Consider the following 23,773-nt stretch of genomic DNA (forward strand, 5'->3'; position numbering starts at 1 on the left):
TCTCTTGGAAGCCAAGTGAGCTCTCAGTAGCTCTGGCCTCTCCTTGTGCTTGGCAACCCAAATGCCCCATGCTTGGTGCATTGATGCTGATGCCGGGACATCTCTCCGCTTCGCTTCTTTGACAGGCTTTGTGCCGCAAGGCCCGAATGGCAGGCAGCCCCTGGCGCAGCGGGGTTAACCGCTGTTCCATTTGTTCCGCTGCTGACTCTGTCCTTTGCATTTGGCTCTGCATTGGTGACATTAACAGGTCCCCAGTAAGGAAGCGGCAGGAGCCGAACCCCAATGCCGGTGAGCCAGTGACTCAGTTTTCAAAGAGGCAAACCCAGTGTCCTTTCCTGCTGTTGTCATGTTCCTTCCTCCTTCCCCCACCCCTGCTTTCTGGGATGTCTGTTGCCTGGGAGAGCCTGTTATCTGGGTGGAGGGGCTGAGCACCCAGCTGCATTCTGGAGGGGACCAGAAATCCCAGGGACTAATCACCTTGCCTGCCTTTCTCGCAAGGGTTATGCTGCCCTCTTGTGACCAAGCTTTGCCTTCCTTGCAGACGAGGAGCCTGTACAACTGCAGTCACGTGACCTGCGAGCATAACTAGTTCTTTCTTCCTGACCTATATATAGAAATATGTGATGGTTTTAGAACGCTTTAACTGTACCTTTTAAAAACATCCCCTCAAACTCCCGGCACAGGGTCACGCGTGCAGCATTCCCTGTTTTTACCCCCTGTGCTTTAAAGATGCCGTTTTATTCAGCTGTGCTCTTCTGTTGCACCTGCTGCCATCTGTCGAACTCCCAGGACTTTGTCAATGGGGCATCATGCTTCCCAGCGCCCCTGGGAGGTAGAGGCTGAGATCCCCATTTCGCAGCTGGACAAACTGAGACACAATGAGGTGACATGGCTTGCCCAAGGTCTCACGTGGTGAGTCAGGCAGAGAAGCCGGGAGGTCCTGGCTCCCAGGCTTGTGTTCTGACTACTAAACAATACTTGCTGTCGCGGCACATGGAGGCGTTGAGCCAGCTGTCTGAACAAACAGCAGGATGGAGAAATCGGGGATGGAGAAGAAATGCACGTGCTTGGCTTTTTTGGCCCAGTGGAGCAATTGCCTAATGATGGTATGGTGGAGTGGGCCGCCATGGGAGTATGTGAGGAGAGGGCAGCTGCCAAGTGTATGGCCCGTCATTGTGTACGTTTGCTCTTGCTGCCTGGAGTGCTGGCCCTGGCTGGGCTGGGCCTCAGCAGACTGGGAGAATGCAGGAGCGTTGGCCAGCTCCTGAGCAGAGGGTCCTGGGAAGCAACATGGTGGGTTGGCTGGACGTTGGCAGATGAGTTGTTTTAAAGTCCGAGTTCTTCCCCTGAAGTCTGATGAGAGGTTTGCGGTTCAGTTCCGTCGCAGCCTGTCCTTGACAGATCTCTGCACTTGCACTGCGCGTGCTGGCCTGGCATCCCCTTTTGTCCTAGGCCAGCAGGCCCTTGCAAGGGGAGGGCTTTTTAGAGTAGGAATTGCTTTCCCCCCACCCCCTTGATACCTGTGTCAGTTCCTTTTTCTATTTCATAGTCGTAGATTTTAAGGCCAGCAGGGACTGGTCTGATCCTCTTGTTTGACTTCCCCCTTAGCACGGGCCAGAGAACCTCACCTAGTAACCTCTCCATCAAGCCAAGAACTTCTGCTTAGCTAGGGCATATCTTGTAGAAAGATGTCCCATCTTGATTTCAAAAGCCTGCAAGTGATGGAGAACCCAACACACCCCTAGGTAAGTTGTCCCAATGGACAACTATCCTCCCTGCTAAAGAGCTGTTCCTTATTTCTAATCTGAACTTCTTTACCGTCCACATCCAGCTAGATTAAAGAGCCATCCGCTATCGGACATCTGCCCCATGCAGCTACTTGTAGAAAGTGGTAGTCACCTCTAACCTTCTCTGGGATCAAGTAAAGAAACTGAGCTTCTGAAATCTCTCTCAGTAAGGTGTGTTTTCTAGACTTTGAATCTTTTCTGGACCCTTTCCACTTTTTCAACGTTCTTCTTGAAGAGCGGACACAAGAACGGGACACAGCATTCCGCTAATGGTCTCACTAACACCATATACCCTTGTCTACCTACTGCCTGATATCCCTCTGCTTACACAGCTGAGGATTGCATTCATTCACCCAGTTAGCTACAGCATTGTCCTGGGAGTTCACGTGCAACTAGTGATCTGTCAGGACCCCCAGGTCTATTTTCAACGTCGATGTGGTCCAGGATTCCTTCTCCCCCACCTTCAATCTTCTAAATGTGACCTGCGTTCTTTGTTCTTTTCAGAGGTGTTTTATTTTCGTGTAACCGCCACTGGCCCAATGTCTCTTGCTTCTCTTCTCCTTCCCTTTTCTGGTGGTGGTTGTATTTATTAATTGCATCACCCAGGGTCCCCGATCATAAGCTCTTTGGGGCTCCGTCTGTGTTTGTTCTGTGACTGTTCGGCACCCCACAGTGCTAGCTGCTGTACAGTCACAGAGCAAAGACAGTCAGTGCCCCAAAGAGCTTAGCTCCAAATAGAAGATGAGGAGATGAATTAGTGTCGACAGACAGGTTGGCAGGCAGCACAACAATGAGATAATACTGGTCAGAATGATAGACAACACACCAGCTGCCTCATCATTGCTGTAGAGTTTTGAGGGGGGTTGGTCCTAGCCCAACCTTTGGATTTATTTTTGGATGGATTCAAAAAGGTTGTTTTTTTGTTTTTTCTGATGCTTTTCATTATATTTGATTGTTGTTGCTTGGCACCATGGCAGCTCAGTGAGGGCACAAATAACACGTTGCTTTTGTGTGGTGTTAATTCAACTGCCTGGAGGACGGTACAGTGGTTAGAACTCTAGTCTGCAACTCAGGAGATCTGGGCTGAATCCCCTGCTCTGCCACAGACTTCCTGTGTGACCTTGGGCAAGTCACTTAATCTTTCTGTGCCGCAGGGCTTGTCTATACAACTGCTTACATCAATTTAATTTATGTCACTCGGGTATGAAAAAGTCACCTCCCTCAGCAGCATAAGTGAGATTGACTTAGCGTGCTGTCCACACTGCGCTCTGTCTGTGGGAGACGTTCTCCCACCAACATAGCTTCTGCCTCTCGTTGAGGTGGAGTAATTATTCTGAGCACTCTCCTGTTAGCATAGCCTGTGTTCACCAAATGCACGACAGTATCCCTGCCAGGTTTCCCAGGGCGGCTGTGAGGAGCAACGTGCTAAAGATTGTGAAGCACTCGGATACTGTGGGAGCAGAAGCTGTACAAATCTGATTAGAAAATGATCACTTCAGAGCTTTGCGCAGAACCTGGCATTACAAGCTGGGGTCACTTTCTCGGAGGGTGTAAATGGGCATCGCTCCAGTCACATCAATGGAGCAATGCTGATTTACCCCAGTGGAGGGCCTGGCCCAGTATCCCTGCGCTCGCACATCCACGGCGTGCTCCTTTCATGTTCGCAAGTAAACCTGACAGCCCAGCAGCAAGAGAGAAAACCAGCGGTGCCGCGGTTCCAAGGTAGAGATTTCTCAGGCAGACTCTGAGTGTCTGATTGCCAGTGAGCTGTGTAGCAATGCATGCTAACTGCCTGCACTCACTAGATGGTGCTGCTGAGGTTGACTGACGAAGGCCTGGAAAACCAGCTGATGCCCATCTTTGTTTAGGGAGAAAGGGACTCTTTCTTTTCCCCCTGTGATAAGTGGACCCAAAAGAGAAAAGCACTCCTGTTCAGGACAGTGCTTCAGGTCATGGTTAAGTGCCTTTGGGACTTCAGCACGTGCTTAAGTCCTGTCCTGAATTGGGGCCTCTGCGTGCAGGGCCGGCTTTAGGAAGTGCGGGGCCCAATTTGAACAGTTTTGACGGTGCCCCGGCAGGGATGACTAAAAAAAACCAAAACACACACATGTAAAAAAAGACGTGGGGCTTGTACTCACCGGGCGGTGCTCTGAGTCTTCGGCAGCACTTTAGCAATGGGTCCTTCACTCACTCCAGGTCTTGGGCGGCACTGAAGGACCCGCTGCTCAAGACCCAGAGCAAGCGAAGGACCCACCACCGAAGTGCCGCCGAAGACCCGAAGTGCCGCCAGGTGAGTAAAAATTAAAAAGGCGCCTCTAGCCAGGGAAGGGATTCTCACTGGGTGCGGAGCCCTCTTAGGCATGGGGCCCAATTTCGGGGAATAGGCTTAAAGTCGGCCCTGTCTGCGTGTGATGGATACTTAAGTGCAGCTTCTTCATCAAAGGGAAGTGTGTGGTGCACAGCTGCAGGAGGCAATTTCAGCAGGTCTGTCATGTTGTGTTTTACATGGGGTGCATGCCTGCATCAGCTTACACCACAAGCAAAGGGAGTCTGTTTGACCACACAGCTGTCACATTGTTATAATTAATATCCAGTTCCCAGACTAGCATCCCGGGGGGATTGTGGCTCAGGACTGAAGCATTGTGGCACAGCTGTGGGTGTGCAGGACTGTAGCAGCAGGAGGAACTGTTGGTCATGACTAAAACACCTTGGCAAAGTGGCATTGGGGGCCCATTTACTCAGGTTTGGAAGGTGCTAGCATGGTCCCTTCTGAATTTCTACCCTGAGGAAAGTCCATAGAGATCTTGTGGGTTTCCTGCTCGCTTTCAGTTGTCCCCATGTGGGTTTGAGTGAGTAGGATTTGATGCAGCCTTTGATTGTTGTCCTGGGTTTCTCAATATGGAAAGAGAGGACCACTCAGGCACCAGCCTTTCCCCTCAAAGAATTTTTAATTTTTACAGCTCCTACGGAAAAGAACTAGCATCGGCGCTGAGCAGCGTGCTGGTGTCTCTTGAATTCCCTTGTCCCGCACTTTCTGTTTGACATGCCTGGCTCATTCTAGCAATAGAGAGATGCACACATGTGAAACTGGTAGGGCATCTCCTGTGTTTCTTCAGCCTTAATGAGAAGCTGGGGGATTTCTTCCGCAGCATATGCTGCTTGAGCAATTTCTGGCTGTCAAGGATCAGCTTTAAGTTATGCACTGTTTTTACAGAGCTTGGTGTTTTGGTCGACTTGGTGCTGCTTTTGTCTCTTTCCTCAGCATATGTCCTGGTCTGTGGCATAACCGCTGAGATCTGAGAGGCACCTCTGCAGATTATTGCTAGTATTTCGCATTAAACATCTTTCATCCCCTGGTCTGAAAGAACTGTGCACAGCTGGGTAAACATAATCTCCCATGCACAGATTGAGAAGCGGAGGCACAGAACAATTAAATCCCTTCTCTTGAGGTAGTGGCGGGACTGGGATAGAACTCAGATCTCCAGAGTCCCAATCCAGTGCTTTATCCACTGTACCTCATGGCTCCCTGTACTATGGTAGTTAGGAGCAAACTCAAACGGTGCAGAGTTTTCTGTTCCTCTAAGTATCCAAATGTTAGGGTGCTTCTCTGAGCCCCTTTGGTGCATGTAGAGGTTGAACTGGTAGGCAAATTTCATTTGGGGACTTAATTCCCTTCCCCATGGGGCATATTGGTGGGGGCTAAAAGGAGTTTTTGCCGCCACCTTGGAGCACTGGGCAGGAGTCATCTATTGCTGGATGGGCGTATCCTTCATGTTCAGTTCCCTGTGATTCCAGGGAGAGAACACTGGGCTCAGACTGGTGGATTTCAGACATCCTTTCCTCTTGTTTTGGGTGGGAAATGGTCTTGTGATTTGAGCACAAACCTCTGGATTGTGTTCCTGATTGTCACAAACAAATCCTTTAACCTCACTTTGACTCAGTTTCTCCCTCTGTAAAATGGGGATAATACTTGCCTATCCCGCATGGGGATTATGGGACTTAACTAGTGTTTGCAAAATGTCTGAGAGCCTCAGCCGGAAGCTGCTGTGGAGTGGCTGAGTAAGATTAACCTGTTCCATTTAACGGTTTTACCCCAATTCACCATCGTGTGGAACATAAAACAGAAACCCCTGGGAAAAGGAGGAAAATCATTGTTAAATAGGTGCCCATATAATTGACTTTTAGCCCTCTTTTAAGTCCTCTATACACTTATTACACATACGCTGTTCAGCTCCCTTGATGGTCTACAGTAGTTGTATAACAGTTTTGCCTTTTGAATCCATGCAATCAGTAGAGCACGTCATAGTGTCATTAACTATATCCATTTTGTTGCATTCTCTGCATGCAATTTATCCTCTCTTGACCAGCTGTTAGACTAGAGCGATCCATTCAGTCTCTGATAGGGACAAAGTGGTAAGTCAGTGTTGGAACATGTATTGCTGAGGTGTAACTAGTGTGATTTTTTTTGTAAAACATTTTTTTTTTGTCCCTGAAACAAAGATTTCATGTTACTGGACTGTCATTCGGCTCATTGGTGGCAACAATGGTGTTTTCTTGTGGTTCAGAGAAGGACCTGGGATGAGAGAGATCTGGGATGTATTTCTGGCTCTCTTTTGAGCCCATGTTTTAAAATATGGCCTCTGATTTTGGGTACCTCCATTCTTACATGCTCAACTTTAGACATACTGCATCAGGGCCTAATTTTCAGCAGTGATGACACCCTCCCCATCTCCTGTTGAGATCAATGGGAGCTGCATGTTTTCAGCGTTGCTGGAATTCAGACCCTACTGTAGGGTGTCAAAAATTGGATTCCCCCTCCCCAATTAGCAGTTACTTTGTGCCTTATTTTATCTATTGGTGAAGCAAGGATGTTCCATCTGAGATCCTTTGATGAAAAGCACCTCAAAATGCTAATGCAGCAATCTGAGGGAAGCAAGGGGAGCCCTCCACCAAGACTCTGAAGACCTGGGTTCGATTCTTGGCTATGCCACGGGCACCCTGTGTGACCTAGACAAGTCTCTGTGGGTCCATCTACCCTTAGAGGTAATTTGTCTCCTCAAACCGGAGTTTTAGCTAGCGTGGGTATGTCTCCTCAGCTGGAATTTACTACCAACTCAAAGTGTGGACGTACCTTTTAGACTCTCTGCCTCACTTCCCCATCTATAAGAGGGGGGTGATAGCACTTTCTTACCTCCCGGGGTGTCGTGAGAATAAATCTGTTGATGGCTGTGTGGAGCTGGGATACTATTGCAATGATGGCCATAAAAGGAACTACTGAGAGACGCACATGAAACCTAACTCAGCTGCATAGCGTGTCTGCAAGTTGAGGCAGCTTGTTTGATGGGTGGGTATCTGAGGGGACTGTGTGTGGGGGGTGACCCTTTCTCAGGGAAGCTATTCCAGCCCCTAGCTGCACAGTGGTGCATTGCTACATCAGATCCTGTTCAGTCGGCGTTCTCAGGAGCTACAGGTCAATTTCCACAAATCAGTCCATTAAAATGAGCTATGGCCTCTGGGAGGCTTTTCTTATTGCCTTCCACATGAGTGCTCCGGTGCTGTTTATGAAATGTAAGAGTGACAGGGCGCCATAAAACCCATTGAGCCTGAAGGGAGAAGTATGTAGCCAAGCTAATGCTGTTTGGGGAAACTGTGTGGGGGGAAGCACATCCCCTCTGCTCAGACCAGTTTCACTTTGGCATTTCTTCAGCAGTGGTCTTGAAACAGACGGTTGCTCGTAAACAGGGTTATATGCACAGTGCTCTGTATTACAGCCCCAGTGACTGGCTAGCAAAGGCTGCAGTTCGGCGTAGGTATTTAAACTAGGGGTGATGGGCAGCCTTGCTTAGCTGTATTGAGGAGCAGTCCCCTGAAGGCTGGGAGTAGGGAACCAGTATTGCTCCGTTTTTTGTCTAAATTCACAACGTGGCCTCAAGTCTTAGAGGCCGAATTCTTCTCTGACTTATATACTAACGTTTCCACTGACAATCTGGGCATTGGCAAATTGCTGGAGTGGACAGGTGGCTCCTGGAGGCGCTGTCGCAGAAGGGGGAAGCGTAGGGCTCTCAGCTGCCCAGGACTTTGGCTTGGTTAAATCCCAACTGGCCCCTTTTCCGCTCTTGCCCCTTGACATTGTTCACCCAACATAACCTGACTCCCCTGCTCTCTCCCTCGTGCCTCGAACCAGCAGGGAAAAGGCAGAACATGGATGGGGGTGCCAGACTATGGGCTGGTGGAGGAAGGTCTAGGGTAAGTCGGCTGCGAGGAATAGAACGTGACTCAATACAGTGCCTGGGAATCTGCACTGCTGAATTCTAACAGTGGTCCCTGTGATAACACAAGGATTGGCGGATGACATGGTGTTGTCAGGCAACCAGCCTCCTCTCTAATGTGGCTTTGCAGCCTGGAGTGACTGTGAGTCCCAGCATGCTGTAGGCTGTTTCCTTCATTCCTCTGTATCTCGGCAATGAATTCTGGGACTCGGGGTCTTCCTAGGCTGCAAGGCTGCCATAAAGGGGGCTGTACTCAGTTGTGGTTTATGCCCTTTGGCAAGCTGCTAACTCCAAACGGGGAGTAAAGGTTGGGGGTCCATGCACCGTGTGACTGAGCCCTCAGGATGGTGAGCGACAGCCGAGGGTGCATGCAGCAGGTGATTTGTCTGCTTTGCAGCAGGGAGACTCATGGCTACCCTAGGGATACCTGAGAGGGACAGCGAGTGTCTAGCAGTCCTTTCAGAATGACCCAATAGCTACTTCTCTAGAGAAACACGCCATTGGACTGTCAGCATTACTGGAATAACTCAGATGCCCTTGTGAATGTTTCTTGGATCCTTGATCTGTGGAGAATATTGAGGGGCATTGGGAGAGGGCGGTTGTGTGTTCAGAGGTAGAAGTATATGTGAGAACTGATGACTCTTTCCTCAAGAGTCCCTGTGGTGTTTTCTCACCTGAGTTAGACTTTGGCCCAAGGTGCATTTGTGCCGCCTCCCTGATGGTCAGGCTCCCGGCAGGGTGCTGTGAAAACGTGAACTGGAGTCTCCAGCTGCTGTGTGAATGTGTGACCAGTCAAAGCTGCCTTTCTGCTGGCCTCTCCAAAGCGTGCCACGGATCTGCTAAGATTCACGTGGAAACAATCCCCTCTCTTATCCCAACATCAAGACCATTGGGACCACAATCTAAACTAGAGGGTCTGAGCCTGCTTTGTTCAATGAAAGCATGATGCTTTCTGGGCATTCCCAAGGCAGGGAGACCAATCTGTCCCCTTGTCCTCTAGCTCAGCTCCAGTGGGGCCCTCACGGAGCAGTCTGTGGGAAGCTTACACTACTGCTTTCTGTGTTGTAGCTGTCCTCTGTATTCCGTCTCTGGGGCTGCAAAGTCAGCACCCTTCCTGGACGCTAAGCACATCGGCACGTTTGTTTTTAGTGAGGTGGTGTGTGACCCTTGACTGTCTTCTGCCCCCTTGTCTCTCTCAGCCCGAATGCTGCCAGCAGTCGAGATGGACTGGACAACGAAACAGGAACGGAGTCGGTTGTTAGCCACAGGCGAGAGAGACACCGGCGGCGGAACAGGGAAGGCCATGAAGACGGTAAGCCCTGTGTCCCTTTTATCCATCTACGGCATCATTCTGGAGCCCCGTTGTGGAACCTGGCCCCCCCCCCCACCCACTGAAAGAGGTGGCTCTGGGTTCCTGTGCCTTTAAAAAAGTTGGCAGCAGCAGTTCTCAAGCAGGGGTCCAAGGCCTCTGGGGGGCTGTGAACTTGTTTCAAAGGCTCCGCCGGCTAGGGCCGGCATCAGGCTCACTAGGGCCCAGGGCAGAAAGTCGAGGCCCCACCACCCTGCCACCTGGGGCTGAAGCTGAAGCCTGAGCAATTTAGCTTTGGGGGGGCCCCTGTGGCATGGGGCCCTGGGCAATTGCCTGGCTTGCTACCCCCTTAACGCCAGCCCTGGCTTTTATATGCAGCAAACCAGTTGTTATGGAACAGGTGGGCTGTGGAGTTTTTATAGCATGGGGTGGGGAAAGGAAAAGGTTGAGACCCCCTGTGATAAAGGATAGGGAAGCATGTTACCGAGCCGGGAGCTCCTGTATTTCCCTGTTAGCCCGAGCACTCTCCAGTGAAGTGAAGGAGGGTGGGGGGAAATCCTATTGCGAAATTTGCACAGATGGCTCCAGCGTTTAGAAGACGGGTCCCAGCTTTGCTTCTGCTTATTATTTATATTGCAGTGGAGACAAGGGGCATTTTAGAGCTGGTCAGAATTTTCCAGATTTCTGTTTTTGATGAAAATGCATTTATTCCCCACCCCCTTTTGTCTCATCATTTTGCTCCCTTTGTTTCAACTAGTTCTAGCACTTCTTTTTTTTTATACATATACAGAAAAGGCTGCTGGTACTAACTGCACCAGGTCTGTCATTGGCTCCCAGCCTCCCACTGGTGTTTCGCTGGGGCCATGGGTGTGTATGCACCATATTCTATTTAGGTAGCCTGGTGCAACTCTCAGCTCTTGGTTTATCTCGGGACACCACCTTCAGTGCTATCTTAGATTTCCCCCAAACTCCTTACCTGCCTCCAACACCCGAGTGGTGTAACTGACGCATCTCATCAGACTTGATGCTGGTGCTGCCTCTGGACTCAGCCCAAGACTTGTAAACCTGTGTATGCACAGCCCTGCCCGTTGTGTGAAGGAGCATGAAGTTCTGTGTGGCTGTGATGGGCATCGTAAGTGCCAGCTGTAAAATCCCACGTGACCACAGATTTTACACGAAGGACCTGATCCAAAGGCCATTGAAGTCAGTGAGGATCTTTCCATTGTCTTTAGTTGGGTTTGGATGAAGCCTGAGAGATGTAGTAAGGAAGCCATGGTTTACATTGCTGTGGGTGTGCATATCATGCATGCCCACCAATTATGGTTATGAAACATTTGCACATCCAAGGTAAGTGTGTAAAGTGTAGAATTCCATCCTGTGGTCTCTACACACCTGAGTCAGCTTATTAATTACTTGCCGGAGTAGCAATGTTTGGCATATCCAGGGTTAAGTGTTATGGCTCATCAAATATAAAACTGTCCTGCTTCTGGAATATTTTGCTCTGACATCTCTTGAGCCTGTGTGGGTTTAACTCACAGCCCCACCTACCAAAGTATCTGCGAGTGCCTCCAAACACAAGACCAAAAGGGCATAAATACTGTGTCGGCAGCAGGTGTCTTTCTGTTTATTTAACCACCCAACACGTCAGTGGCTCGGAGAATGAATGAGTGTCCCTCAGATGGCAGGTGGAGCAGAGAGCTGTCTTCACATGGTACTGACTGCAGATTCCTTTGGGAAATCACTGGAAAGGGGGGGAGTGTTCGAACAATGTTGGGTCAAAAGGTTGTTACTTGAAGAATGTTAAAAGGCGACGTGTGTTTAAAACTGGTTTATTGTCTCCCTCCCTCCCAATCTCTTTAGATATGACTGCATTAAATATGCCAGTCTGAACTCGATAAGAAGGAAGTTTTAAGAGACAGACCTCTTGGCCTCCTTTACCCCCACTCGCCTGCTCTGCGTCTCTTCTCGACGCTCCACTCCAAAGAAACAGAAGGTGTATGTGGAGTTTGACAATTCGCTGGAATCTCTCTTTGTTGTTTGCTGCTCTCTACTGCTAACCTGGCGGGCCCCTCATTTGAGGTCTGACTGGATCTGGGTCCCACCTGGCCCTGATCTGATGCAGGGCCTGCTGCTCTAGCCAGAGCTGTGTGAAACTCAGCAGAACCTCTCTGCCTGGAGCTCCTGTCCTTGATCTGGCTGGCTTCAGCCCCTGTGGATTGTGCCTCCCAAGTGTTGCTTTGAGATTGAGGTTCACATCCCAAATCTCAAAGGGAAACTTGGCCAAAACCACCTAGTGTCACCTGGCTCTCTAGGTCGAAATGTAGTTCCCTGTCTGTGTGTGTCTGTCCATCCCTTGCTTGTCACATGCTGTGTGAATGCCTGGTGCTGTCTTTCCCTCCAGCTGTTTGGTTCCACTGCAGATACCTGCTAGGGTGGGAGGGGTTGGATGCAGTCAGGTCCTTTCCAGCAAAGGTTCAATCCTGCAAGCTGCTGGCAAGCTTCAGGGCTTGTTTGGCTCCTGGGTGGATCAGACCCTAAGGGCTGTTGACCAAAGAGCTAAAAATACCCTGTGGGGCCCATGCCTGTCTGTTTTCAATGTCTGTTGCCTTTTCCATTCATCCATGCCCCTTTCTCACTTGCTAGCCCAGCGTAGGGGGAGCGCGTGTTTTAGGCCTTGGCTCCCATGGGCAGATGTGTATTATTATTACAGCTGAGGCTGTAGTGGGAGAGGGAGCAGAGAAAGGGTATGTTTGTTCTCTGCTCAGCTCAGAGGATGTTTCCCCTTCCCCTGATCTCTGTGATCGGCAGTGAGCTGTTCCCCCATAGACACCCCTCTGTGCAGCATGCCGAGGTAGGTTGGCGGGGCTCCCAGCTGCTGTCTGGAGGGGACGTTTGCTAGACTTGTCAATGCCTGTTTAAATGTCTGGGTCAGAAAGTGGAAAAGAGCTGGGAGGCCGCTGGCGGCTTAGGTTTAGGAGGCTCTGGACAAATTATTTGGTTTGTGGGCTTCAGTCCATACAGGGTTCGAAGCCTGGAGGTTCAGATTCAGACAAGTACCTCTCAGAACTCAAAACAAATTCAGCTCAAAGGTGACTGGGAGGCTTGTTTCCAGATACAGTGTAGACATACCCCTGATGAGTCTGTTTACCTGTGTCTGACTTCCTTGTCCATTGTAAGCTCCATGGGGCAGAAGGGTCCATGTTTGTCCCGTACTGAGAATCCCATCAGCATTTAACAAGGGGTAGTAATGCTGTGGTGAAAAGCCACGGGACCTTTAGTAACCACTGGTGGCTGCTAAGCTGAAAGAACCTGAGCTTTTATCTGAAAGGTCACACCGTCAGCAGCATAGTGCCCCCAGGAGCCATGCTGGGACAAAGACTCACTCCTGATTGGGCGGGAAGTGCGTTACCTACTGAATTGCTTCCTACAGCACCCTGGGTTTTCCTAAACTGACCGACCCAAGTACTGACCTGTTTCAGCACTACTCTAGTTTGCCAGACTCGGCAGGATCACACTGAGATGCTGATGGCTGCGACTTCAGCTGCAGATGGTATTCTTGATCTCCTTTTCTACAGACCTTCCATGCAGTGTTGCGTCTGCCTCATGGCGGTGGAGCTGAGCCTCAGAGGAGGTGAGTGTATATGGACTGTGTTCACTGGGCTGTGAGGTGCTTTCGGATCCTCCTGGATGGCAGGCACTATCTGTCCAGTCTGATCACTTTCCTTGGAGCCTTCTCGTTAGGGTTGGAGTCAGGGTTGAATAAGGCAGAACAAGGAATTGGGTCTTGCGCCATCCAGATTATCCCATCTGTACACAGAGGCAGCACCTGTTCCATATTCTGTTTATGTACCCCTAGGGGCGCCGCATGTGAACAGCGCTACATTTTCCTCGCAGTTGCATAGCCCTGGCCCTCTGAGATTGCGTGAGGCTGTTGTGTTTGCTGCATGGTTCCAGCCTTTAGCTTCTTTCCCCTTCAGTATCATTAATTTGCTGCCATGACAATCATTTGTTTTCTAGTGTGAGAATTGAAGTTTGCAAAGAGAAAGTGTCCTTTTTAATTAGAAGAGATGCTAACCTCTGCTTCCCACCATTCTCTGGGAGATCCATAGATCCTGACCTGTCTAACAGGTGCTGGGATGCATCTTGTCAGGTGTTCTTGTACACGGCGCTTTTTCGCTTGTGATTTGTAGGGAGCTAAACAAAGCCCTTTTGGGGGTGTTTTTGGATTGGTCACCATTGTTTGACATAAAGTCACAGGTGGGAGATTTGTGATCAAACAGAGTAGCCCCGAGTTTGCTGGGCATTCCTTCTCTTGATCGTGGCAACCTCTTTATCAGGGACCCCAGATTTTTTAGGAGGGCATAGGCAGGATTGGACCCGTGGAGAAATGGAAAGTTCTGCTGCTGTTTTATTTACTTTTCCAATAATGGAGCAGAATTTATAATGAATGCCGATAAGAATCAGAGGAGGTAGCCATATTAGTCTGTATCCACAAGAATGAAGTGTGTCGCCTTTGCTGGAATGGTATCATAGGAACAAAAGAATAACTGTACTGCAGATCAGATGTGCTCCATCCGCTCCAGTTCCTAGTCTCCAACAGTGGCCAGCACCATCTGGTTCAGGGGAAGGTCCCCAAGATTCTAGAAGAATAAACTGCCCACTAGTCGGAGTTGGCTTATGTCCCGATGCATGAGGGTTTCCATCCTATCGAATGTTACTGGGGGTGTTCTGGTTGTCTGGCTAGATCTCTGATCCTTTCCTGGTAATGGAGGGATGGGTCTGACACCGTATCTTGCATCCCACTATTCCCTACCTTGGATGGCAGTGGGACTTGAATTTTGCAACTGTGGCCCATCGCTGCACTTAATGAGGTTTACTTCATACACTGAGTTTTCCTATAACAACCCTTTGCACTTAAATGGGGTTTACGCATCTTCACAGGGCTTTACCTCCCTTAGCTCATTACTCATTAATCCTCCCAGAACCCTGAGTAGGCAAGTAAATTGGAGGGATCACCCTTGTTTTAATGAGGGCACAGAGGTGAGGCATTTGAGGGCCTGAGCCTCCCCCACTGAAGGCTATGTGAGTTTTGCGGCGTACTTCAGAGGGAGCAGGATGAAACCTTCACTGGCTGGCCTAAGACAATTGTGTACGTCGCTGAGTGTGTGTGCTTGAAATGCAGAAGTTCCTGGCTGCTGGCCCTGTGTTCTGACCGCTAGCCCACACCTTTCCCTATGCATGGAAACTCCTCCTTTCAGCCCTGTCTTAGTTCTGCCGATATTGCCAAATGGTAGATCACTTATCCAGCTATGTAAATGGCTGTTCTGCACAGTGATCTGTTCTGCTCCCTGTAGCACACTGGATGCATGAACAAGGCCTTGGTGATGTGAAGGAATGTGCTTCAAACAAGAACAGTGCCTTATTTCTAATTGAAGGCAACCATCCGGGCTTGTCAGCTCATTACAGCTTCTTCTCTGGCATTTAATTAAGATTAAAAAGCAAATGTAATTTGCAATGATTCGTCTCACTGGAAAAAAAAAATCCAGCTCTCCTCTGATTAGTGAGATTGATTTTTGAAGCCCCTTCACAACGCAACTCGTGTGTCAGCAGAGCCATCCTTTCCGTGAGCCTTCTGGCCATCTCTGCCTGCTGGAATGAAAGGATGAGGGGCGTACGGCTGTGGAACAGACAATAGGATTAGGGTCCACAGCCAAATTCAGGGACAGGAGCTGTGTGTGTCCCTCGTCACTGTGAAATAATGGCCAAGCCCCTCCTCAGCTGCTATGGGAATAAGGCAATATACGAAGTCTTTGATCTGGCCATGTAGAGACTTGTTATAAGGAGACCAAAATTACAGCTCCAGTAATTCACTAGGGTGTGGGGGAAGTGTCCTCTTTAGTGCTCTGAGGACCTTTTGGCTTTGTTCCAGGGGCGTTAATTACACTGCAGTGCAAAGCCCCGCTTGTTTTAAGCACATGGACAGTGCCATCAGCTCACCAAGCTACACTGAAAAAATGCCCCGTTATAGAATCGAGAGGTCATCTGTCCAGTCCCCTGCACTCACGGCAGGACTAAGTATTATCCAGACCATCCCTGACAGGTGTCTCTCTAACCTGCTCTTAAAAATCCCCGATGATGGAGATTCCACCACCTCCCGTTTGTGTTCCCGAGTCCGTCCTTTTGTTTAAACAAAACGATTAATTTCCTTTCCCTGCCAAAGGGGGAGGGGCATCCCCAAGTGCTGCAGGAAGGGGAGGAATTGAATGGCTTGTTGTTTTTTTTTAATTTCAAGCAAATGCATAGCAGGAGAAGGTGCTAATGAGACACAGGGGAGTCTCTCAGCCTCTGGCACATCAGGGTAAGGCCCAACTGGGACGGCAAACTCCTTCTGCCTAAAGCTTTCTCATTGTGGGGTTAGGAGGTCAAGTGTTAGAGGGTTTTTGTTCCGCTACAAAACAAGAAGGCAAGCAATAGAAAATCCACTGGGAGTAGTGGGTGAAACAGGAGCAGAGGGTAAATTAAGGTGGAAAACACCCAGAGTGAATGTGAGTAATGGAGAAAAGTGGAGAGGGAAATTCTAACTGGTTTTCATGGGGAGGACATCCGCTCTTGTCAAGCTGGCATTCAGGGCCTTCTTCTGGCTTTAGCACATAGCGTAGTGTTCCTGTTATCTAAGCCAGTGGTTCCCAACCTTTTCCCTACCAAGACCACTCCCAGCCCTTCCTTGCCATCTAGCCGGGACCAGACTGGGACATCTTCCCACTTAGCATTACGGAAAGGGCAAGGTGGGGAAAACTCCCTGACACCTGTTTGCTGTCCTCTCTGGGGGATTGCAACCCCTGAGTTGAGAACCCATGAGCTAGGCAACCCCTCTCTGGTTGTCATTTTAAATTTGATTAGCTCTTGGAATTTTCCAGGACAAGAAAAAATGATTCATGGATGAGGTTTTATTTTTGTGAATTCCCCAAAAGTTCTTTTGCAAAGTTCGTAATGTCACAAACCCACTGAGGCTCTCCCCATCCTCTGCCTGATCTAGTCAACCACAGTGGAGAAGGTGTGTCTGTTAGTAGAGTGCCCCTGGCTTTAGGTATTCATGTGAGAGGTTGAATCCTGCTGAAGAGCAAATTATGCTCTAGGTAGCCGTGCTTCAAAGAGACTTAGTGCACCTGGTCTAAAAAGGGAGCATTCCTTGTGTCCCTGTTCAGTGTGAACATTCAGTCAGTTCCCATATTGATGCAAAATGATAAACGACAGCAGTAGTTACTGGTAAATATGCTCTCTTTCACCTGCAAAATGGACAGGTGCAACTCACCTCAGGCACTTTCTGTAACCCACAATTCTCCAGAAATGAAACCTGAACAGTCCCAAGTGATTTTCAAAGAATATGATTCACTTCCCCAGTGCTGAAATGCAGCCATCTCTGCTTCACAGAGTGTTACTGCGCATTAACAGCAGCGCAAAAAGTAAGGTTGGAAGAATCTTCCCTGCAGCTGAACCTGCAAGGGCAATTTCTGCTAGGCAGCGTGTAACAACCCAGGCTGGAATTGGGCCGTGATGTAAAGATCATACTTTGCCTAATGATAGGTGCTGTTGGATCTTCAGTGATTGTTTTATGTTGCATTCAATTAATAGACATAAGCAGATCCTCCACCAGCAGAATTTTCCCTAGCGCCACTGTGTAGCACAGTAACTCAAGGATCCCTAGCAAAACGTTAGGCAGCAGCTGTCACTTTGTTGACTTTCCATTGAAATTAGTGGGGCAGATGGGATGGAGTAAAAGTATTTATGTAGATATACACCGGGTTCATGTGTGTGCAAAAGCAGAAAAGTGAACAAGGGGAAGAAACCCCTTTCGAAGTCCAGGGTTCTCAAGTGTCATAAATTTGGCCACAATAAAAGTTGGGGATGCAGCCTAGTGCACTGGCCTAAAACTCAGGAAATCTGCACTCTAAGCCGAGAGCTGCCACCACCACCCTGCTCTGTGATCTCAGGCGAAACACTTCCCTAGTCTGTGCCTCCATTTCCCTCTCCCACCCTCTGGCTGTTCGGAGCAGGGATACTCTCTCGCTGTGTTTGGACAGCACCTAGCACTGTGGGGCCCCAGACCCCACTTGGTGCCTTGAGGCCCTACTGCAAGATAAATAATACTTTGTGAGTGCCCCATTTGGGTTGTTGAAGGGGTGCACATCGGTGTGTTTTTGCATGTGCACTGTGTGTCTCTGCTCCCATGCTCGCTGACAGCAACGATGGCAGAAATCAGCCAGGGAGGCAGTGTAAATAACAGGTGGCCTTTCTTTTCTTCCCATCCGTAAGGATTAGAATCCTGAGCTGATCTCTGCTGCCTTGTCCTACCATACAACAATGGAGCCGCTACAGAATAATCTGTCTTTCCTGAGCCATGGGCTTTGATAATAGGTAGCTCAGTGCAATGTTCAAATAAAGAAAGGTCTTGTACAGACTAGTCATTCGGGTGTTTGTGGGGGGGGAGGGGAATGAGCTGATCAGAAGCTGGCAGGATCAGTAGAACATGGGTGAGAGTCTCTGGGTGGAGGATGCAGAGGGTGAATTAAACGGACATTTTCTAGTCGGCATTTACCATTTATTTGCCAGTAGCACACAGAGCCCCAGCCACCATCCCCATTGTGCTAGGTGCTGGATGCGGACGTAGAAGTGAGAGACAGATGAGGAGCTTACACTTGGAATAGCCAAGACAGACAAAGGTTGTGGGAGGGGAGGGGAGTGAAAACAGAGAACAAGGAGGGGAAAGTTCTCACCCAAGATCACAAAGCAGAACAGGGACCAGAGCCAAGGTCTCCTGAGTCCTAGTCCAATGCCTCATCCGCTAGGGCTGCTGCCTCTCTGATTATTGGTCAGCTTGTTTGTTCTAAACCCTCGGAGGCTGAAATCGCTTTCCTTGCAGTTTCATCCCCACTGCCATTTGCACAAACTGGTTCATCATTGTGGAGCTGCTTAGAAAAATTAATGTAATAGATTTTAGGGCCAGCAGAGACTGTAACAACCATCTTACTTGACCTCCTGCATAACACAGGACCGAGGATTTCATCCAGCAGTTCCTCCTTTGAGTCCAACAACCTGTGGTTGAATTAGGGCACGTTCCTCACACAGAGACAATCCTGATTGGTTTCAGCCGTGTTAGTCTGTATCTGCAAAAAGAACAGAAGTACTTGTGGCACCTTAGAGACTAACAAATGTATTTGAGCATCCTGATTTGAAAACTGTAAGACTCAAGTGATGGTGAATGAACGACATCTCTTGGTAATTATGTGTGTTGTCATGGTAGGATTGCTTGTGTGTATTGGGCTGCACGCTCTAGTTCAGGATTACTCTGGATAATACAAACGGTGCTGTTGAGTTGCTCATACGCATCCGTGGACAGACGCTGGCCATTATCTAAGTGGATGGTAAACCCTCAGCTGAGGCCATGGGACGTGCCTGGTGACGTGGTACTGTTTTTATGGCTTCTTGCTTTACTTTCTAGTGAAGAATAGCCATGAATGAGAGCATTCAGAACTATAGACTTATACTGAGCACCTGCAGTTTCTCCCACTCTGTATGAGAAGGTGCCTTTCCCAACTTGCTTCAACACACATTCTGTGTACTGTGTAGAGTCAAATGCTCACCCCACTTATGGAGTCATTAGCAATATGATGACAAAGTTCAGCTCAAACTTTCTCCCCAGGTTTAGCTGCCTATGGGGTTCCTCTCTCACATCTGCTCAGCCCACACCCTAAATCCCCTCTCACCAGAGAGCAAGTTTTGCTTTATATCCAAGTGAGATAAGGAGACCCATACCTCAAATGAGTCAGCAGAGCCCACTTAACCCTTTCTCCTCAGGATCAACCCCTAACAGAGCTGAGGTGTTATAACATGTATGTGTGTTATTTAAACACCCTTGTCCATGGAGTTGCTGCTTATCCAAGCATTTGGGGATTAATCAGTTTGATTCTACCCAACATTCAAGCTGATTTTTTTTCAATCAGTTGTTTCTCATGGGAACTTTTGAAAATGTTTTTATTCTTCAGAATTTCCTGTGAAAATGTTTTGGCTTTTGGAAAAGGAAAAGTAAAAGTGTGTGTGTGTGTGTGTGTGTGTGTGTGTGTGTTTTTGTTTTTTCAGAAAGTGAAACCAAACATTTGTTGTTAAACTGGAAACATTTCTAGCAGTGATGGAAAATTTTCTGTGAATGTTTGTTTTTGTTTTGCTGAGTAGCTATTTTCATGTATTTTTGGACAGTATTTATTTTAACCAGCTCTGTCCCCTATGTGCTGGTAGCAGCCTGGCCACAGATATCCTCACAGTGTATGGCCCTACTTCCCCTCTCCTATCTAAGGGCCACATTCTGCATTCCTTAACAGAGCCAAACTCCAGTTGGAAGGGAAACAAACTGTCGCAAAGTTTGGGGGAGACAGGGACCTGCACCCCCCACTTCCTGCGATTCACCGTAACTCCCAGCCAGCCAGTAACACAGAAGGTTTATTAGACGACAGGAACATAGTCCAAAACACAGCTTGTAGGTACAAGAAACAGGACCCCTCAGTCAGGTCCTTCTTGCGGTGTTAGGGAGCCAGACCCAGTTCTGGCCTCCCTCCATTTCCCCAGCCAGCTCCAAACTGAAACTCACCAGCCCCTCCTCTGGCCTTTGTCTCTTTCCCGGGCCAGGAGGTCACCTGATCTCTTTGTTCTCCAGCAACTTCAGTCGGCACCTTTGCAGGGGAGGGGCCCAGGCCATCAATTGCCAGGAGCCAGGGCATCGGCCATTCTCTGCACAGACACCATCACACTGGTCCTCTAGGGCTCTGCAGGCATCACACACCCTTCTCCCACCACCTAGATACTTGATAAATGTGTATGGGAAACTGAGGGACCTACACAATATTCAGAGAAAACATTAAGAACATTCCCCCTTCATCACACATACACTCTGATATTAAATAATACATCTATCTGCATTAATGGTAGCTTTTCCCACCATAGCTTACTGTTATCTTCTTTTCCAAACTGTGTGGGGATATGGGGCTGGCCAAGGCATGAAATTGAATAAAATCATGACCTTTTAGCAGATCAGAATGTGAACAAGATGTGTGTGATGTGGAGAAAAAGCTGCTTCTTATGCAGGACATATCAAATATGGATCTGCTGCAATATATATGGGTATGAAGGCTTCAGTCCCTAGGAAACTCCAACTAGTGCAGAACGCTGCAGCATGTCTCCTCAGCGACATGGGCTACTGAGAACACATCAGACTTGCCTTCTGTTTTCTACACTGGCTTCCCACAGAATTTCAAGTCCCTGGCCTGGGCCCAGCGTATTTAAAAGAGCCTAAAGCGCCGGGATGAAAACCATGGTTGGCCGTTTTTCTCCGCTGGCACAAGGGAGCTCTCCACGATAAGGATATAGCTCAGGTCTGTGCACAAGACAGAGCTTTCACGGGTGCTGGCATGAGTCCCTGGGGAAGTTCATTCCAGTGTCTAAGGGCCCTCACTCACCTTCCCACCGTTTGCTTCAAGTGCCAGGTGCATTCTTTAATCACCCTTCTGTAGCATAGATGCAGAGCAGCGTGTGGGCGCCTATGTGAAAAACATGCTACCAAAACAAGATTGTCTCTTGCACAGGCATCTTCCCCTATCCCTTCCCATGGGGAGAGGATGAGAGAGCAAGCCTGTGACCGATGCTACTCACATTACTTAGTGCACTACTGGAAGGTGCTCAGATACTGCAGTGATGAGCACGATATAAGAACCTGTAGAGACTAGAATAGTACTGCGTTTACACTCATTTCTAATGTGTGGGTAGTTAAAAAGATTTTAAGGCCAGAAGGGGGCCACTATGATTATCTAAACTGGCCTCTTGCATAATACGGGCCAGAAAATTTCACTTCATAGAGCCCAACAGCCTGTGGTTGAATTGCTTGGGTATTTTTATATAAATTGTGTATAGAAAGCTTCATTGAGAATATTAAAGCAGGTCATGATTGTACTGTTAGCTCCATGCAGTGCCTCATTGAAGTAATTGGAGCTCAGTGTGATTGCAAGGGGACTGTCTTTGCAGAGTACATTGTAAGATCGGGGCTTTAATACTTCAAAGTCAGGGAAAGTCAAAGTTAAGGTTTCACATGTAACCTTAACTCTGCCCTTTGCCTAAAGCAACTGGGGCATGCCAGAGTTTTCAGCTCTTTTGTCTGCCGTTGCTTCAAATACCAATTGTGTTTCCTGGTCCTGTAACATTTTCATGTTTGTTTTCATTTCTCTTTTGTACCCTGCTCCTTGCAGAAGGCTAAGTAAGTCACTTTGTTCGTCGGACATTTTGGAGCAGAATTCTTGTGTCTATGTGCAGTCTTATGGAAATCTTCAGGAATGGACAGGCAAAATGTTTCTGGTACTTTAATGGAAAAGCTTAACTGGGTCTCCCCTGCCTGAATGATTGTCTCATAAGTGCATGACTGACTTTGCATAGAGTTTTCAAGAAAAATGTTAAGCCTTGCTTTGCATAAACTGAGAATTAGAAGAGAATTTGGTTATCACCTGATATATTCATTGTGCAGAGATGATAGAGGTTTGTAGTAAAGAGGAGTTTGTGATTTACTGAATCAGGGAGTGACTCTGGTAATGATACATGTGAGGTTTTTCCACTCCCTCCAGCTACACTCACACTTCTCATTAATGTTGTTGCTATTTGATAGCACAGAAATAATTAATGGCATCAGACATCATTGTGCCTGTATCTATTCTGATTAAAAAGCAAATCCTTCATCATTATCAAAGAAATTGCGGTGCTGGCGAAAGTGATTTCTCCCAGGGAACCAGCTTAATTTTCAAAGGGTTGATTTTTAAATTGCGTAAAGTGATATGCATTTAAAGAGGTGTGATCTTTGGAAGGAGCAGTCTCCTAGTTTTTCCCGCAGGCCTGACTGGTGCGTCAGATGAATTTCCATCACAGTTTGTTTGAACAAAGGATGTCAGCAATAGAGCTGGGCCAGATGATTTTACAGTGAATAGAAATTTCACCGAAAAATACATTCCTCAGGGCTCTGAACATCTTTGTGAATGTGGGTCAAATTCATCAAATAGTGTTGGTCGGGATAAAAGAACTGGGGAACACCCCTGGAAATGTCATTTCCAAACAAAATGTCCAAAGGAACCATTTTGAAATGAAATGTCCATTTGAACTGACACTTCGATTAGCAGATGTTGTTTGGAAAATGTTGACATTCCAAATGTTTTGTTTGACCTGAACAAAAGTTTTTTTTCATTTCCTTTAATTCATCAAGAGACCCAAAAAACCCACCCCTCCTGGTTTGGTGCCAAACTGAATTTTTCAGGTTTTTTTTTTAGTTTGGCCACTCAACTGAAAAAATCCATTCTTCAGTCAGCTCTCATCAGCCGGGCCCGTGCCCAACCTCGCCAGCCAGGCCTCCGTGGGGTCAAGGAACATTGTAGAATGTGCTTGTTGACCCATTCAGCAAGGCACCTAAGTGCACGCTTAACATTAAGCAAGTGCTTGAAGCCAAATAACATCAATAGGCCTTAAGCATGTTAAGTGCTTTGCTGAATCAGGGCCTGAGAGAGCACCCAGCATTGGATGTTGCCTGGGTTGTGTTTAGGTGCCCGGTGAAGTCAATTGGAGAAGCTTTATGTTGACTTCAGTGGGCTTTGGGTCAGGATTCAGGTGCTTGTAGAGGGGATTGACCCCCTTTCCATACTCACGCACTAGCATGATACATAGAAACGAGATCATTGATTTCTGGGGTCTCCAACCTTCCAATTTATCTTCCTCCCAACGTGCAATCTCAGTTAAGTAATTTTGAAAAGAATAATTCCCATTAGTGAGCAACATACATCCTCAGATGTCAAATAATGTGATGCACACGCTAATCTCTGTCTACCGATCCTCCAGGTGTCATAAAATGGCTGGAAAACAAAGAGAAGCAAAGAGCAGCGTGCCCTCCTCAGAGGGATTGCATGATTCTTAGATTGTTGTGCTCCCAAACCAGAGTGTTACCCATCAAGCACAAAAGAGGAGCGCATTTGTGCTGATGTAGATGTCATCTGTCTCTCGAGTAAGAGACAGTAAAGCCAACCTGCAGACAAAGATGTGCTTTGTAAGCGGACCTATGCAAAGTTACCTTTTGAATGTGATTTCCTCCCCTTCCCCCCCCCACAAAAAAAAAAAGTGGCAGAGGAGAAGTGAAGGGGTGCTAAAGACACAGAAATAATTGGTGTGGGGAAACCAAGAGCCCCTTTATATCAAACTGAGGCTTTATATGAATTAGGAAATGTCTTTCTCCTGATCACCTTTTGGTCTAATTAGTAGCAAATCTCTCTCTGGATTTGTCTGCAAATAAAATCACAGGCTGAATGGGCTGGAGCTGTCACTAGGGGAGAACTCTG

General features: G+C 48.0%; 1 protein-coding gene across 9 annotated transcripts in view; it reads left to right on the top strand.

Moving 5' to 3' along the window:
• DVL1 (dishevelled segment polarity protein 1) overlaps window positions 1-23,773 on the top strand; it is a 178,746-nt gene that overhangs the window by 98,912 nt on the left and 56,061 nt on the right. For all 9 annotated transcript variants that reach the window (XM_050931460.1, XM_050931468.1, XM_050931462.1 and 6 more), the window contains one exon: window positions 9,256-9,368. In XM_050931460.1, coding sequence (XP_050787417.1) covers window positions 9,256-9,368 — 113 coding nt within the window. The remainder of the gene's footprint in view (window positions 1-9,255; window positions 9,369-23,773) is intronic.

The sequence above is a fragment of the Gopherus flavomarginatus genome, chromosome 21 (genome assembly GCF_025201925.1).
Source record: "Gopherus flavomarginatus isolate rGopFla2 chromosome 21, rGopFla2.mat.asm, whole genome shotgun sequence".
Lineage (NCBI taxonomy): Eukaryota > Metazoa > Chordata > Testudines > Testudinidae > Gopherus > Gopherus flavomarginatus.